This window comes from Eptatretus burgeri, chromosome 17 (genome assembly GCF_056783735.1).
Source record: "Eptatretus burgeri isolate ZD-2024b chromosome 17, Ebu_testis_v1, whole genome shotgun sequence".
Taxonomy (NCBI): domain Eukaryota; kingdom Metazoa; phylum Chordata; class Myxini; order Myxiniformes; family Myxinidae; genus Eptatretus; species Eptatretus burgeri.
Window position 1 is genome coordinate 13,819,143 of NC_140977.1, and position 18,934 is coordinate 13,838,076.

Consider the following 18,934-nt stretch of genomic DNA (forward strand, 5'->3'; position numbering starts at 1 on the left):
AACATTATAGAAAACACCTCCGAACCAACAAACACACATTTAATCTATTTCACAAAATATCCCCTCTTGAGTTGGAAAGAAAACATTGTGATACCTGCTCAAAGGATGTTTTGAAGAGTAGTGATAATAGGCATCTTCAATCACAAAAACACAAGAAAAATGAGTTTAAAGTAAAGGGAGACTATTATATTGAAAACACTGATGGGGCATTTAAAGGGCATATAAAAATAAGGGATTTTTCAATTTGGAGAACCCGGTCCATCATCAATAATTGAATCAATTGAAATAGTGAAACCTGATGTTGAAAAATTTATTAAAAAAAACATTAAAAGAAATGAAAACTTTAAAGTTTTATATGGGAGTGAAAATGAATATGAAAAGACAAGATGAAGAACAAACTCCTTATATGAGGACAGATCTTCATTTTATAACATCATTTCAAGATTTTTTGAATAGTGGGGTTTATGAAGAACTATCAAGACAAGAGGAGGATGTTGATAATACAGTGGTAGGAAGTGGATTCAATATTAAAAAAATCATCTTTTAGATGTACACATTCTAAAATCAAACCTCTTAAAGCTTCTTCTTATATTGAATTACCAAAAGAAATAAAACGAAAGAAGGCAGTTGTTAATATTAAGAATAATGATAATAAATGTTTTCTCTGGTCTGTTCTTGCTCACTTACATCCACCAAAATGTAATTCAGAAAGAGTAAAACAATATATGAAATATGAGAATACCTTGAACATTAAAGATTTTAATTTCCCAATGCCACTAACAGATATTCCTAAATTTGAGAAAAAGAATAATCTTTCTATTAATGTATATGGATTAACGGATACAAACAAAGTTCAAATATTAAAAATTTCAAACAACTTTAAAAATGAAGAAACACACATTGATCTTTTATATTTTAGTGTTGGAAATAATTCACATTACACATACATCAATAATTTATCAAGATTAATCTCTTCTCAGGTATTCAGAACAGCAAACAAAATATATCCTTGTAAGCGATGTCTTAATTCATTTCATACAAAAGAACGATTAGAACAACATTCAAAATATTGTAGTAATCATAAATCAGCTGTAATTACAATGCCTAAACCTGGTGAAAAGATTTCTTTTGAAGATTATAATAAATCTATCATGCACCCATTTGTGATATACGCTGATTTTGAATGTATCCTTAAAAAGATAAATACTGCTTCTCCCTAATCCAAAAGAACCATATACAAATAAATATCAAAAACATATTCCTTGTGGTTTCTGTTATTATATCAAATCATCTGTTGGAGAAAAGTATAATAAACTTGAACAGTATAGTGGAAAAAATGCTTCACAAGAGTTTGTAAAACGATTAGAAAAGGATTGTATAAGACTAAGTAAATTAATGAAAGAAACAAATGAACCGATGAAATTAACCATAGAAGAAAAATTAGAATTTAGAAAGAACAATATCTGTCATATTTGTGAGGAGGAAATTGAGGAGTCTAAAGTTAGGGATCATTGCCATCTTACTGGTAAATATAGAGGCCCCGCTCATTCCTGTTGTAATCTTAATTATAAATTACCTTCTTTTATTCCAGTCTTTCTTCACAACAGCGCCAACTATGATACACATCTATTTATAAATGAACTTTCAAAAACACCAGGGAATGTTTCTGCCATAACAAACACAAGTCAAAAGTATATTTCATTTACAAAAATGATATTCACAAAACCTATAACTCGTATTCGGTTTCTTGATTCTTACAAGTTTATGGGAACACCACTAGCCAACCTCGCATCAAATCTAAGCTCCACGGCTCTTTTTCCAAATCTTAATTCATTCTTTCCAAAAGAGGAAATTCTAACTAAAGAGGAAATTCAGATTAAAGAGAGAATTCAAAGTAAAGAGGAAATTCTAATTAATGAGGAAATGAATGAAGAAATTCTTACTGAAGATGAAATTCTAATTATACAGAAAATTCGAACAAAGAATGAAATTCTAACTAAAGAGGAAATTCTGATTTTCGATGAAATTCTGATTAAAGAGGGAATTCTAACTAGAGAGGAAATTGAAACAAGGAATGAAATTCAAAGTAAAGAGAAAATTCTTACAAGTAAGGGAATTTATCCTTATGGTTATATGGATTCATTTATGAGATTTAAAGAAACACAACTTCCTTCAAAAGAAAGTTTCTATAATAACCTTTATGAAGAAGAGATAAGTGATAAGGAATATAAACACGCACAAGAAATTTGGAAAATATTTAAGATAAAGAACCTTGGAGAATATCATGATTTGTATCTAAAAACAGATGTTTTATTGTTAGCTGATGTGTTTGAAGCTTTTAGATCACTCTGTCATAATAAAAATTGTTATGGATTAGATCCTGCCCACTATTTCACAGCTCCTGGTTTAACTTGGAGTGCAATGTTGAAAATGACAAAACAAGATATAGATTTAGTCAGTGATGTAGATATGCTTTTGATGATTGAGAAGTCTAAGAGAGGTGGAATATCACAAGTATGTTCAAAAAGATATGCTAAAGCAAATAATAAATATCTTCCAAATTATGAGAGTGAAAAAGATAGTAATTATTTGATGTACTTTGATGCTAATAATTTGTATGGATGGGCAATGTCTCAATCTCTGCCTTATGGTAAATTAGAGTGGGTGGAAGAAAAGGATTATGAAAAGGCTTTGATGAATATTGTTATTTCTTCTCAAGAGAAATTGAATGACAAAGAAGAAGGTTATTATTTTGAAGTTGATTTGAAGTACCCGAGTGATCTTCATAATAAGCATAAAGACCTTCCTTTGCATGTGAGAAAGAAACCCCAAAGAAAGAATGGTTCAGTGATTATCATAAAAGTTTTAATATTAAAGGCAAATCAACAGAAAAGTTATTAACAACATTCTATGATAAAGAGGGATATGTTTTGCATCAAAGGAACTTGAGACAATATTTATCTGCTGGGTTGAGAGTAGCTAAAATTCATAGAGTTTTAAAATTTAAACAAAGTCCTTGGATGAAAAAGTATATTAAATTCAATACAGATATGAGAACAAATACAAAAGTAAAATTTGAAGGGGAATTCTATAAATTGATGAATAATGCTGTCTTTGGAAAGACAATGGAGAATGTTAGAAACAGGCAAAACATTAGATTTGCAACATCTTGGAAAGAAGCTTCTAGATTGATAAATAAACCAAGTTTTGAGAGAGAAGAGGTTTTTTCAGAGAACTTTTCTGCTATTCATATGAAAAAGGAAAGTATTGTCATGGATAAACCAATTTATATTGGAACAGCAGTTCTTGATTTATCAAAGATATTGATGTATGATTATTTGTATAATGATTTAAAGAAAGAGTATGGTGAAAATGCTTCATTGTTGTATATGGACACCGATAGTTTTATTCTAGATATAAAAACTGACGATGTTTATAAGGATATGAAGAAAAACATTGGAGTATATGATACAAGTAATTTTAGTAAGAAGAGTGAGTTATTTTCAAAAAGAATGAAAAGGTTATTGGTAAGTTTAAGGATGAGTTGGGTGGAAAAGTAATGAGTGAGTTTATTGGATTGAGAGCAAAGGCATATGCTTATAAGTATGGTGATCAGATTGATAAAAGGTTAAAGGGAATAAAGAAATATGTAATAAAGAAATCAATAACTTTTAGAAATTATTATAATTGTTTGATGAATAAGAAAGAAGAATATAGGAAAATGAATACAATAAGAAGTTATAAACATAAGATATATAGTGAAGAAGTAAATAAAAAGGCATTAGGAGCCTTTGATGATAAGAGATTTATTTTAGATAATGGAATAGATTGTGTTCCATATGGATATTGTATGATAGAGTGTATAAAATAGATTGTGTTCCATATGGGTATTGTATGATAGAGTGAATAGAATAGATTGTGTTCCATATGGACACAAGTTTTAACGATGGGAAGATGGGTTAGGTTTTTTAAGGGGCTTCCGCCGCGTTTTTCACAATATATAAATGGTCGAACCAAGTATTAGTCAAACTAAAGAGTGGAGAAAATCTCAGTCTTGGTATATAAATGGAAAACATAATGAATGTGAAAAAATATCAAATAAGTCTTATTGAAAAAATATCTAAAACAAAGGTAAATAAAACAAATATGCGAATCAATTTAAAAACCAATAAGTTAGAGGATGTAAAGAAAATAATAAATATGTTTGAATGGACTGAAAAAAATTGATGGTTATCAATTGAACAATGGAAAAATAATTTACTACAATATCAAAATGATATGCAACTCAGGAGGTGGTCAGATGAGATCATTAAGAGAAGTTTATCATTTCGTAATGGCACAAAAGGGGTATCTTAAAAAATATAAAGATTCAAATGTTTTGTTTTTCAATATTTTAGATGGGGATTATTGTGCAAAGAAAATTAAACTATTGAAGGAATTTGAGAATGAACAAATGTTTATAGGTTCAATGAGTGAGCTAAACAATATGCATTGGTTATTTGATAAAGAGTGCCCCGACGCTTAGACGTTTCAGATATTTCTTTCGAATCACCTTTAACAAATCTTTATCTTGTTGTATGGGTTATTTGATAAAGAGTGTCCCGGGGCTTAGGCGTTTCAGATATTTCTTTAGAATCACCTTTAACAAATCTTTATCTTGTTGTATGGGCTATTTGAATAGAGAGCCCCTAGGTTAAAAGGGGAAATAAAAAAATGACCGTTTTTACAGCATTTTTCCTGCTGTGCAGGGGTTTGGCTTTTCTTGAGGCAATGTTTTATGGCCGGATGCCCTTCCTGACACCAACCCTGGTCGCCTCTTACGACACACAGGGATATGGTACACCTATTCTAACCGGGGCATACACCGGGACCAGTACACTGGCACTCATTTCGCCGACCTCGGAAGGATGGCAGGCTGAGTCAACCCCCTGGTGTTAATTCAGCAGCCAACGGGATTTGAACTCAGGACCCTGGGATCCCAAGCCGCCACCCTAACCACTAAGCCAACACCAGGCTCCAGGTTAAAAGGGGAAACAAATAAATATACCTTGGGCTAAAAAGGGGATTTATTTTTTCAGGGGAAAAAAAAGAAAAATTTCATGGCTGAAAATCCCCCATTCATTTACATGGGGAAAAGTGAGCCAGAACCAGTATTCTTTCCCTACTCCTATCCTTGTATCTGGGCAAAAGGGAAAGACCGGAGAACCTTTGACCTTTCCGCACAATTGGGAAGGTATTGGAGCAAATGAGGAGCCATTTTGAAAAAAAATTGAGAAAGCTGGTCTGGATTTTCTGAAGGGAAATCATGTTTTCAAAATGTGTTTGGAATTCTTTGAGGCAATTGCCGATTGGGTAGATGAAGCAACATCAGTGGGTGCAGCCTATTGAGACTTTTAGAAGGCATTTCATAAATTTCTACACAAGAGGCTGGTAGTTAGGGTTGGATCTGGCAGTCTTCATAACAGTGGTTAAATGGAGCAGGAACTGGCTTGGGGAAAGGAAGAAAAGGGTGGTGGTTAATCAGAGGACATCAGAAAGGGGGGTTTTAAGTAAGGGAGTTCTTCACAGACCACAAGGATAATTTGTGTTTGCAATTTATAGTTGTGGCATGCACAGATAAAAAAGAAAAGTACTTGTACGCACAATAGGTCATGATCTGCAGATGTTTGAGGGATGTTTTGCTTTGTTTCAAGAAGGGATACAAGAGTTTCTGAACGTACTGCAGTATCAAGAAGGTTTTGGGATCTGAGGGGCATTTAAGTGTCCAAGCAAATGTTTAAACCCCACAATCCTGTCCATTTGTCTGTTGCTGAACGTTTGGAATGTTGGGATTTGACGATTCTTCATGCTCTTTCCTGTGCAATTCCACTCATTGAATCAACGAAGAGATTTAACTTTTCTGCTGTTTAAACTATCCAATGATACAAATGGTCTTCCTTTAAATCTTTAATACAGGCGACCCAGTACTACTTGCCAGTGTGATGACCTTGGAATTAATTCCCATGGACATGTTCCAGGTCTATTTTATTTCATTTGTTCATATGCAGCCTGTGGCTGCTTGGCTGAATCATTTTCTGTGGGTGTGGCTGTGCCGTTGATTCAATTCCTCCTGTTACCAGTAAGCTGGTACTCATTTTGCCGACCTCAGAAGGCCGACAGACTGAATCAACCCCCCTGGTGTTAATTTAACGGTAGGACAAGGACTCAAACTCAAGACCCTGAGATCTTAAGCCAGCCTCCTTGACCGTGAAGGCAACACCAGGCTTTTCCGTGCCATCTAATTTTTCTTAAGTGTGTCAGTTAAAAACTAGATGTTGTAGTATTTGTAAGCATCATTGAATGCCTGTAAATCTTCTTCTTCTTCTTCTTCTTCTTTCGGCTATGGAATCACTATGCAGATCATCCGTATGATCCGCATAGTGATTTGGCACATGTTTTACGCCGGATGCCCTTCCTGACGCAACCCTGGTCACGTCTTACGACACAGGGATATGGTACACCTCTTTTAACCGGGGCATACACCGGCCCAGTACACTGGTGCTCATTTCGCCGACCTCGGAAGGATGGCAGGCTGAGTCAACCCCCTGGTGTATTAATTCAGTGGCCCAACGGGGCTTGAACTCAGGACCTTTTGGATCCCAGGCCGCTGCCCTAACCACTGCACCAACACCAGGCTCATTGAATGCCTGTAAATGAGAGATTAAAATTTATGGTTACATGCTGCAAGCTTCGTCCAGCACAGATCGGTAAATTGTAATATAAACTGCTTGATGTAATGAGATAATTTTGACTGTAGATGGCAGTATTGTATTGTAAATTGTAGGATCACATTTGCTGGAAGGTGTGAGATTGTTCTGTGATACTATATAAACCAGTGAAAGGGAGGTGTAGATAGTAAAGTCCAGCGATATATCGACATCGCTGTTATATTGATGAAATTTTTCATATCGATATACCAGTGTTGGAATTCTGAATACACCAGTATACCGAAAAAAATCGATATTAAAAAAAAAAAACCCCGGTCTATCACCAACAAATTGAAGAAAGGTGTTTACAATGTTTAAATACCATACATGATTTAAAAAGCTTTGATGCTCTCTGCGTCTCAGCTAAACATGGAACAGGAACAGTGAAACATATGACATCAAGATATACCAGGAAGTAAGTACAGTATGTTTTAACTTTGTAAACCTCTGCATCCGAACTCATCAGCTTCATCCAAGCAATCACGTTTTTCTTTGTATTGCCCTCGTGTTCGGTTTTTGAAGCAATTGCCAATTGGTTATTATTTTATATGAATGGGGTCTGCTTTCGAAATCCTGTGCAGAACAGTCAGTGATCTGCGATAGCGATACTGGTATGAAAACGAGACCAGTTTGAAAGCAACACCAATACAGCACTCCGTGATAGTCATACCGGTGCGGCGATAGCGATGGATCTTTATTCTCGGCCTGTGTCAATTACCAATACTGATCTCGCTTTCAAACAAAATCACTTTTTAATATACAAGTTATAGATGGAAGTAAAATAACCATTTTCATCACGGGGGGGGGGGGGGGGGAAATCCGTGTGTGGGAATACTTTGAAAAATTTCCAAGTGGCAATGATGTGCACGGCATATATGAATACGTAATGGACCATTGGACCATTGCGTATTTTTGGAACCTGCGTAAAATTTTTTTTATTTAATTATTATTTTTTCCTTAATAATATCGATATACCAGTATGACCCCACTGGGATATCAAAATCGAAAAAAAATCGATACCGACGGAGTCTAGTAGAGAGACAGGTGACGTGTGACGAGCTGTGAGTTTCGATCTTCCCAGTGCTCGATTTTACTCTGAGTAAACATGGTGTTAATGTCCAGAGTGGTTGCTAACATGTGGAGCCGATGAGAATCAGGTTGTTTAAAACTCACGAAGATTGTGCATTGGGAAAGAATTCCTTTGAGCTTTTTAATGAGAGATAGAGATAGAGATAGAGATAGAGATAGAGATAGAGATAGAGATAGATATGCAATGAGAATCGATTGTTCGATAGACACCGTGGACGAGGTGAACATGTGTGAGTTGAGCCAGCAGCACAGGGACACTGGCGAAAACAACCCAACGTGGGAATGGGAGTTGGACATTGCATTGTATGTAATGGTGAACTTCTTCATTTGACTTTGTATCTGTTTGACTTTTTGACTCCTTTGGTGAACGTTTGACTGATTTGACTTTGTAACCTCATAATGGTGAACTTCCTCATTTGACGCCCTCGGCAAAGCACCAATGTTATCTCTATTAGATTTTAATTAGGGCGTCCGAGCGTTTTAACCGCTGGTGCGTGCCAACTATTTCTGGTTAAATCTGAGGTAATTACCACCCAGTCTATCTCGGTTCGGAGAATGCTCGACCAATGGAAGGAAAGAACAAACACGGACAGGTTGGAAGTCAATACATAATTTATTGATAAGAAAAAAATAAATAAAAAGAACTTTTTATTTTCTGAGGTAAATAAATGAATTAATTTCAAAGCAAAATCAATCAAAATGCCAGGGAAAGAGACAAAGAGCAGATGCTTATTGGGGGTTGACTTGCTTTCAGTGAATCACAGAAAAGGGTACCCAACAGATCATTCGGGGGGGGGGGGGGGGAGGGTCGTCTCGCTTTCTCGAGAGTAGTTGTCCGTGAAGTGAAAATGTCCTGAAATGTGTGCATGCGTGTCACGTCCGTCGCCAGCACCCAGCCTTGCCGTGCACCCTCTCGCAAACAGCCTTGAACGCCAGTTGACGTCTAGGAGGCCACCAAGATCGTTTGTCGCAGGTTTCGACCCTGGTGCTGCGACACGGGCAGCTTCTCATACTTCACAATACTGTTGACGTCCAGTGACACACACGGTCCGTCAGTGACTGACCCGCGCCTCACTTGTTGGTGACCGACCTGTGCCTCACTCATGATCGGCGCTGCTCACACCCACACCACACGCTCACTTTCTCAAGCACTAGGAAGGACGAATCGTCTCGTTGGTGCTGGTCAGACACCCACATGCACACCACACGTTCACTTTCTTCTCCACCTTTGCACGCTTACACCCTCTTCTTGCTCGCTTCTCTTCTTCCTCCCTGGCTTTCTTTCGCCCCGCTTTCCTGTCACTTCTCTCTCCTCTTACTTCTCACTTCTCTCGCCTCAGAACAGAACTTCTCTCGCCTCCAATTCGTTTTATATCTGCGGGCTGTTTCGGCGGGTACAGTCTGCCCCGAGCTCACCCCGCTCCACTTGCGCACGGTTACCATGATGACCCGTGCACTCTCAAAAAAGGCGGGCATCGGCACTTGCGGAAGAACGTTGCTGAGGAAAAATATGGGCATGCGTCGGAGCTCGTGAAAGAAATGTGGGTAAATGTGTCTGTCGTAAAGAAAAAATATCTATCGTTTACCCTTCTCAACGCATCACATTTAAAATCCCATTAGACATGGGAATGGGGCTAATCTGAACATGCATTTCTGGAAATAACTGTCTGAAGACCTGGATGTGTAGATGCATTCATCAGACCGGATTCTGAAATCCGGAACAATTTGTACACTAAAGGGAAGGAAACCCCAAGGTGCGTGTAATACTGGCAAAGTGGGTTCCTTATTTATTACCTGAAAGCCATTGATGTCTGTATACTGTCTTCATATTAGCAAATGTGTTGCATGTGTTACATCTGAGCATAAATACTCCTTCATACACATCCCCTGTGCTTGTGTGTAAGGCCTTCTCACGATTGAATGTCTTCTTTCTAAAATTGCTGAACAAGCTCAGATATTAGATGAACATCAAAACCTTTGTATGTTTTATGTGTGGCCAACTCAAAATGTACATCAACATGGAATACAATTATCGTTTTGTCTTCAGAATTTGCAACGTACAATATTTTTTTTTGCATCAAAAGGTGCATCTTTATGGTGGGGAACATTTAAGGTGCTGCAACTAATTTGGGCAAAGGATAAGATCTCAAGTACATACAAAGGTAGTTCACATGTCGGTGCTGTATGGGATCAAGGTACTCAGGGTGAAGTAAACATCAGGAAGTAGTGTGTTTACTGCCTCTTTAAAGGTTCACCCACCATGTACTGTACACTCAAGTTGGCTGATCGAAAGATTCCTGTCGTGTGCAGCCGGAATTGGAACAGCTAACTGTGCTCGGGTGTGAAATGAAAGTTGAGGAGTTGGAAGGATTTCCTGAGATTCTGCAGATAAAAATCGAGGATGTGAACTCTTTTGGTCTGGAAGAGGAGCAAAGTGACCAGCTGAATGGTGAGTAGTATTATCTTCATCACTTCTGATGGGACCTGTGTTTATTTTGTGCCGAGTTTTTTTTTAAATTTTTTGTCTACTTCATAGAGGCTTGTGAAAGACCAAGAGCGGAATGGAAAGGGGGAAACAACAATAGCAGAGTAGAATTAGAAATGAGATGAAGGGGAGGGGAGAAGCATACATCGGGGTGAACAAGCTGCATACAAGTTGAATTAAACACAAAAAGAAGAGGAATGGGGAAGCAGGCATGAAACAGAAAAGTAACAAAACAACCAACGAACAAATATAAAGATGTAAGGTGGAAGGAGAAAAAAAATTACCATGACCTGGAAATATGGATTGCTTTGGAATGGGGTCATTTGGGGTGGAAAAGATCCTGGTTGGTTGGGGGATGATCTCAGATGGTGGTGAACAGCTGTCTTGAAGACCTGGAGGGAAGAATGAGCTTGTAAAGAAGGTATCCACAGGTGGGAAAAAAGAGGAATGAAAATGTGGAGGTGAGCAGCGATTCTGGATTTTTGGGAGTTTCACTTGAAGGGGGTTGCTGGTGGACCACGTGTTCCCTGCAGAAACTCGGGGGTGGGGGAGAAAGCATGGAAAGAGCAGAGGGTGCAAGATCAGAAGGGAGGCATTTGAAAAAAAGGTATGCCACCAACCATCCTGCTTTGTGAAAGTGGTTGGTGCAATGACTCACCTTCATTGCGGGAGGTTCCCATAAGCTTGAAGGCCTTGGTTTCCTCATCGTCAAGCTGAGAAAGATGTGATGGAGGGGTGCTTGCCCAGATGAGAGAGCAGTACTCCATTATGCTGCCAATGAAGGCATTGTTACTGGATAACAGGTCAGGTGGCTTAAGGAAGAACTTTGCACATTGGAGGATGCCCATTCCAGCTTTGAAGGTGAATTGGCTTTCAAGGCCAAATCAGAAATGTGGTTTCCCATGAAATATCATGGCTGATAGTGAGACCCAAAAGTTTTAGGGACTGAGCTACTTCATGAGGATTGTTGAGAAAGAATGTGGGAGGGGTTGTCAGATAGTTCTTGTGGACAGAGAGATAGTGGGAGTGTGACATTTGCCAGAATTGAAAGATGTATTCCAAGTGCTTGAGCAGCTTGTGATTCTATCAATGTCTGAAGAGAGAGAAGAGTCTGCCACCTGTCTTGCTGAAGAATGCCAGAGCAGAGGGTGGAGTCATCAGCAAACAGATGAGGATTTTCCAGAATCAGAGAGAATGTTGATGAAGAATAGAACTTGGCCCATCACACTGCCTTGGGGCACTCCAGGCTTGAGAGCGAGAGGAGATGAAATGATTCTGTTGGGAGGCACGTCTTTGGGAGTTGAGTAGAGTAGGGAGATAAGAGTAGAGTAGAGGAAGTCAGCAAGCCCTGTTTGGAGTTGGCCTTGGATGCCATAGGCAGAGAGTTTGAAGAGCAAGGTGGGGTGCCAGACTGGATAGAAAGCTCGAGCTATGTCTCGAGTGACGGCCCTGATCTCTTGTGTGACATTGAGGACCTCCGTCTTGAGTTATTGCCTTTTGTTGGCTTCATGGCTGGAGTGGTGGGCTTGGGATCCTTTGGTCCTGAGTTCAAATCCTGCTTTGCTGTGGAATTGATACCAGGTGGGGTTGACAGCCTGTCATCCTTCTGAAGTTAGCAAAATGAGTACCAGCTTGCGCATGCACATTTGCCTCTGCTCAGCGTCTTGGGAGATAATTGGTCTCCAGTGGTGTCATGCCGCTGTTTGGGAGTCCGAATCCATTGTATTTCCCGTACCGTATTTTCCGGTGTATAATCCACAATTTTTTATCAACAAAAAAAGGAAAAGGTTGGGGCTGCGGTTAATACACGGGTATAGAAAAAAAAATCAGTCTTAAAAACGATCAATGCTGATTTTCAATTATATTCCAAATGAACACTTTTTCTTGTTAGCAGTCAGAACTTCTGTTAAGCTCAATTCTGCTATTTAAGTTTTGAAAATCGGTTCAGGTTAAGAGTTTGTACAGTGTTTTATGAACCGTATGCAGAAATTATATAAATAATATGGAATAGACAAAGCCAAGAAGCGAACATAGAATTCTTCTTTCATTCGCTTCTGACTTTACCTATAACTTGTTCACAACTGTATACTTGCCAACTATACCGTGGTACATGTAAGTGCCGCACAGCTGATGATTTTGACGCAATTTCCGGTTACTTCGGCCTGTATTCGGGATCAGCAATCAAATAATGTAAATCACGATTAAAAATTATTTTTGATGATGCGGGAGATATCTTTATTAAAATCAGTGGAGGAAATATACACCATGTCTGATATTTGGGTCTTTCATGTCTCCGACGATGCCTTTATCTCCCAGGACGTATCATTCCCCATGACAAAAACCGGAAGCAAAAAAAAAAACCGGAAGCAAAAGGGTCATAGGCAACGACACGGATTCCTAATTGCCAGGGTATTATGTTGTTGTTGTTTCCTATTCTCTCATGTGCACGCGTTGAGTATGAAGTTCGCTATAAAACGGAGACGCCCAGAGTTTAGGTGCGTTGCATATGTAGAGCCTCACTGCTCTGAAAACCCCATTACACATAAAAGAACAACAACAACAACACTTGGTCTCACATCAGAAGAATAATTATCCATAATAGCCAGGGGTTCACACGATGTTTTTTTATTTGGTTCTCCAATGAGTACCAGCAGAAATGGTTTGGTACTCACAAAAAAAAAAATGTCGGCTTCAAGCGTGCTCGTCCACTTTCCCAAATGCCACTCCAACTTTTAAAATGTATCTCAGCTGAGAATGCATCTCACTCCTCTGTGAGTGCTATCTCAGAATGTCCACTCAAGACGAGACGCTCGCAAGCCGCTCTTTTTCGTCCCGGATGCTCCTGAACCTCCTCTTCTGCCTCCTTGCCCACGTGTTCTCCTTAGATTTTTTTTTTACCTTGTAACTTATAAACCTACAATATAACTTGTAAATTATAGCGTTATCATTTATAAACTTAATTTTGAAATCGCAGTGCATCAATTATCAGAAATTTCATAGAACAATCTTACCTACATTAACTGAGAAAACCTTTTCTTCCTCTTTGCTCACGTGTTCTCTTTCGATCTATTTTTTTTTTTTAATCTTATAAGTTATAATGTTATAATGTTATCATTTTATACTTAATTTTGTGCGCTTAAATTTTGAAATAACAGTACAGTACTCGTATCAGAATTATCATGGAAGAATCTCACCTACACTCGCTGAGAAAACGTACAAAATGCTCTGTTGTGCTCATACGCTTTTGAGCTTTCGAAGCATTTTTGAAGTACGCATTTCGATTTTTTTTTTTTTCACCGTGCATGAGTACCTGTGTACCAATTATGTGAACCCCTGACAATAGTTAGTCTAATAACAGAGCATCCACCTCAAATAAGCTTGCGCGCAAAGTTACCCGACAGGCTGGGGGCGGTCACGTGACTAGGGGCTGCTTTGTGACAATTAGGTCCGCTTTGTGCTTCGTGAGTGCCTTGGCTTACGTCAACAGATTACGTCACATGTCATCCCTTCTATCTATCAAGATGTCAAGGCGTTCATTCACCACAGTGCTCAAACTCTCCGTCTGCTGGTCTGCAGAAGAGTTTGGAAACCGGGAGGCTGGGAGGTGATATGACATGGACGAGTCTGTCATACGGCGCTGGAGAACAAGCAAAGCAACGATAGAGAAGATGCCAAAGAAGAAGAAGGTGCTGAGGGGAAAATCAGCGAAGTTGCCTCAGCTCGAGGAGCGTCTCGTCGCTTGGGTCCAGGAGAAGAGAGCAGAGGGTTCCGCCATCTCAACACTTGCTCTCAGGTTGAATACGAAGAGCTCAGCGAAGGAGGATGACATTGTGGGCCTACAGGGTCATGGCATGCCATCAACTTTCAGTTCGACGCTGCACACACATAAGGCGCTCGTCGCTGATGAGGCGACACGCTTCCAGTCCAACATCACAAAGCTTCGCTGAGAGCATGAATATCCCCTCAGCAGGATCAGGAATGCTGACCAAACCCCCCTTACTTTCGCCATGCCGAGAGGGACCACCACAGTGAAATGGGGGGGGGGGGTGGTGGTGTGCAATGTGATGATCAACACTACTTGTCACGAGAAGGACCGATTAACCGTCATGCTCGCCTGCACCGCAAACGGTGGCAAGCTTCCCCTGTATGTCATGTTGAAGAGGAAGACACTGCCCAAAGACAAGTTTCCAGCTGGCGCATTGTTAATGCACAGCAGAAGGGGTGGATAGACAAGGGACTGGGTGCGCATGGTCTAGAGTAGTAGGCTGGATGGCGGTCTCTCCCGACGATGGAGCATGCTAGTCCTGGATGTGTTCAGATGTCACAAGACTGACGACACCAAAGCGCTGCTCCGTCGGACCAACACCGTTGTCGTCGTCATCCCAAGTGGGATGACATCGCTCCTGCAGCCCCTCGATGTGTCCATCAACAAGCCGTTCAAGGACGGGCTACGTCACTGCTAGTCTACTGGATAATGAGTGGGAGGAAGACCAACATCAGAAGCGGGAGGATGAGAAAGGTCAACCTTCTGATAAATTACAGCTGGATTGTCAAGGTGTGGGAGGGGATACGGTCGGACATTATCAAGCGAGAATTTCTGAAATGCTGCATATCCAACAAGATGGACGGCACAGAGGACATAATTGGAGAGGAGGAGGTTACAAATAACGGTGACAGCGACGGGGACTTGCTCTACCCTGATTCGGACAAGGAGTTATTTGCCGTCTTTGAGGATGAAAGCATTGACGATTTCCTCGGGTTTAGCTGAAAATTTTCATCAAACCTAAACTGCCCTTTTTCAAGGCCACAAATCCAAAAGAAATATGCACGATACTGGTATGAATTTGAGCGTGCTCCTTTTCTTCCTTTTTCTTGTAACAAAAAAAAAATCCTCTTTATTATATTTTAATATAATAAAGAAAAATAAAAACTTCTTTGTATCCTCTCCTCTCTCTCTTCAACTTCTTGAAAATGAGAATAAGTGTTAGACGAAATTTAAGTGGATGTGGGAGTAATCATGTTGATACCTCCGTCACTTCTTTCTGTAAAAAGTTAATGTATCAACATATTTAGATTTGGATTGGAAAATAAAACGATCTATATATTTATTTATTTTGAGGGTTAAAAACATGGGTGTGGTTAATACACCGCCATGGTTTATACACCGGAAAATACGGTATACTAATAGTTCAAATAACATCCCTCACTTGTTATTGGAGGAAACAACCAAGAAGCGCAGCTCTCAACTCATCAATCATCCCCAACTGCAACGAGTACTCGATAGTTCGTCAACACTCAGCCCTTCTATTCAAACAAAGCTGAATAAAGCAACCAGGTCAGATTAAACAAGATAAGTCCTTTACTGTTTCAAGCTCTACCAGAGTTCTTCAACAGCTGCAGGCATTTTGGGTGAGCATAAGTATGAAAACTCCAATGCTGCAGGTTCACATCAGCCGCTGGACTGGTTTCATTACTTTTTGGTGAATCCTCAATGGCAGCATAGACGCAATGCTGTTCTGTGGAGGAACTCTGGTACCTCAATCCTCATTTCATGTGCAACGCTTGACTCAGTTTGCAGCATTGTTGGAAATCTGGGTTTAATGCTGATTCAGGTTCGAGCAGCATTTTTCAAAATCCATTCATGATCAACTCGCTGACTTCCTGAAAGACAATGTGGGATCGAAAATGTCCACTAACTCATGCCAGCAGATGGGACACAGGATAATATCCATATGAGGGACAGCGATGGATGAATTAACTGCTTGTGAAAAAACCAGGATGGCAGTTAAAACTGGGTTGAGATTTGAACTCGGGCTTGGTAGCTCAAAGTCGTGTACGCATCCTTCTCAGGTATCTTGCCAGTTCAGTCCTTCAAAACAATTTCTCATTGACGCATGATTTTTCCAAACACACTCTTGGGCGTTTCTCCACTTGTTGACTCTTTTGATCCTTTCCACTCCCCTCATCATATGTTCATTGTTCACGTGTCTTGACTTTGGCCTCTTCATTCTGTTCTCTACATTTGTCAGTCTGTTGATGTGTCACACTTTGTCATTTAGTTTTCCATGAGAGTTGACTTTTGAGATAAAAAAAAACCAACTAGTCACATGTTGGATCACAATTGTGGTTAATTTGCCAATCATTGCAGATTGGGAAGAAAACCTTCTCTTTTGGGTACTCGACATTTTTCTTGCCTTCTCGATTTTCTTGGTTGTGATTTTGGGTGGTGATGAAATTCCCACTGAAGTACCAGGCGTAGTGGCGTGCGCCTGTAATCCGGCTACTCGGAGGCTTTGGTTGGAGGATCGCTTGAGGATGGGTGCTCTGCGCTGGGCCGCGCTATGAGAGGGTGTAGGGCAGCCCGGAATCATGACGAAACCCAATCCTTATTCCCTGTGTCATAAGAGTCGACCAGGGTGGCGTCAGGAAGGGCATCCGGCGTAAAACCTGTGCCAAATCAGGATGCGGATCATAACGGATGATCCGCTGTGGCGACCCCCAACGGGAGCAGCCGAAAGAAGAACAACAACATGAAATTCCCACTGAAGTTTTGGTCAGGAAAGAAGCATCTCTTAACAATGAGGCAGTTTGTTCCGAACTTAATGCTTTGATATTGTAATTCTTTGACACGACACTATTCCCGTGGGTAAATGTTTTATTTTCTCTCTTCAAGGAAAACCTCAAATTGGTGATTTTAATAAAATACTTGATTAACCATTTTAATATGCATGTGACAAGACTGCCTTCATTTAATAAAAGTTACTTTTTCCAGATGTATTTGTGAAAGTGGAAATGAAAACCGAGCACGACATTGATGTCGACCTGGATCTACCAGAACCAAATGACTCCGAGGCTTCTTTCTTCAAGAGCCATCCCAATGAAGGTTTCTGTCAATGCCGACACATTTTGATTCAGCCATTTTTATGATCAAATCTGGTGTTGAGAAAAACAAAAACCCCGTTTTGATTTTATTGCTTAAAGAAATAACTATGATGGTAGATCAACTTCTCAAATATCAATTGTCCCTTTCATCATTAGGTGACATATTTTAACCAACAATAATGTACCTTGTTTTATCCTGTTATCCTAAATTTGTACGATCAATTCTTATTAAGCTTTAATTGCACACTTTTTATTTATTGATATATATATATATATATATATATATATATATATATATATATATATATATATATATATATATATATATATATATATATATATATATATACACATACACACTAGCAGGGATACCCGTGCTCCGCACGGGAATCCTGTGGATGACAGTGGATCTGAAGGAGTATATGTCACAGTTAATTGTAAAATTGTAGAGGCTGCCACCATTTTTTTTTTCATCACCACTATAATATTATATTTTCTCCGTCATGTTTTATATGCAGAAGACTAGTTCAAAAATGTTAAGATTTATTGCCGCATTAGATAAAAAACCATAAGGCCTCAACAATGTGAGGCTGGTTTCATGTCATCATTTGTGACTTAATTTATATGTCGGGCATAACCCAGCCTGGCCCAGTGTATTTGATTTATTTACGTCTGTTATCCTGATAACGTCAAAATTATAACCGTTCTTGAAGTAAGAATTGGGAGACATGTATTATGAAACGGCATACCTCTGAACGCCTCTGTCGCTGTTGCCGTGCGCGTGCAGTTCGAGAATTCAAATTTGTTCGCTTTCGCAGTGGCATAATGTTTCGGGTTTCAAAGCTGTTACAACAGGAGGAGAATGTGTATGTTTACAAAGTCAACGAATACGAACATTTTGTATTTCAAAAAACCCTAGCGTTTTTAACCATGAAGCCTTTTGTTATGATTCATACGTCACGCACTATTCGAAAGCCATTTTTTTTTTTAATGTAAATTTTTTTTTTAAGTATATATATTTTTCATTTTTATGGAAAGCCACTTAGCGCATCCTGAAGCTGAATGTTAGGTCTATATGTGTGTAAAGTTTCATCAAGATTGGTTCACTGGTCTCGGAGCTTATTGGTTACGAACAAACAGACAGACAGAAGGACTGCCATTTATATAGTCGATATACAGTCAACCCCTGCTTTATCGCGGTTCACCTATCGCGCCCCCGGTTCATCGCGGGTTTTCCCTTGGAACGTAACTTTTTTTCTGCGGATTCCCCCGGTACATCGCGGTAATAATATATAAAATATAAATTATTTAAGCAATAAATTATAACGCCTGGTGCTCGACGACCAGTCACACAACGCACGAGACAAAGTTTCGCTTGTGAACTTCAAATATTTTCTACATTTTTTCTCCAAGCCCCACGATGCCGCCCAAAAGGCCTGCACCTTCTAAGGCTTCTGGCAAGGAACCGAAGCGCCAGAGGAAGGTCCTGGGACGCTCCAGGAGAAGGTTAAGGTAAAGGTGCTCGATATATGCTTCGGGAAGGAAAAAGGTTTGCCGCCATTGGACGAGCATTGCTCATACAAAGCACCTCAAAACCGACCAGACCAGACTAGTCGATCTCCGGCAGCTCAAACCCATTCACTGCCAAACCGACCAGACCAGACTAATCGATCTCCGGCACCTCAAACCCAATCACTCCCAAACCGACCAGACCAGACGAGTCGATTTTTTT

The 18,934-nt window shown here is 39.5% G+C and overlaps 1 protein-coding gene across 4 annotated transcripts in view; it reads left to right on the forward strand.

Moving 5' to 3' along the window:
- LOC147009354 (uncharacterized) overlaps window positions 1–18,934 on the forward strand; it is a 72,488-nt gene that overhangs the window by 26,170 nt on the left and 27,384 nt on the right. The window contains exons 1-3 of one of the 4 annotated variants that reach the window (XM_085861978.1): window positions 8,704–9,376; window positions 10,146–10,284; window positions 17,093–17,203. In XM_085861978.1, the coding sequence (XP_085718104.1) occupies window positions 10,182–10,284; window positions 17,093–17,203 (214 nt within the window). In that variant the 5' untranslated portion in view covers window positions 8,704–9,376; window positions 10,146–10,181. Of the gene's footprint in view, window positions 1–8,703; window positions 9,377–10,145; window positions 10,285–17,092; window positions 17,204–18,934 lie in introns of those variants that run through there. The other 3 variants (XM_085861977.1, XM_085861979.1, XM_085861980.1) reach the window with 3 other exon arrangements.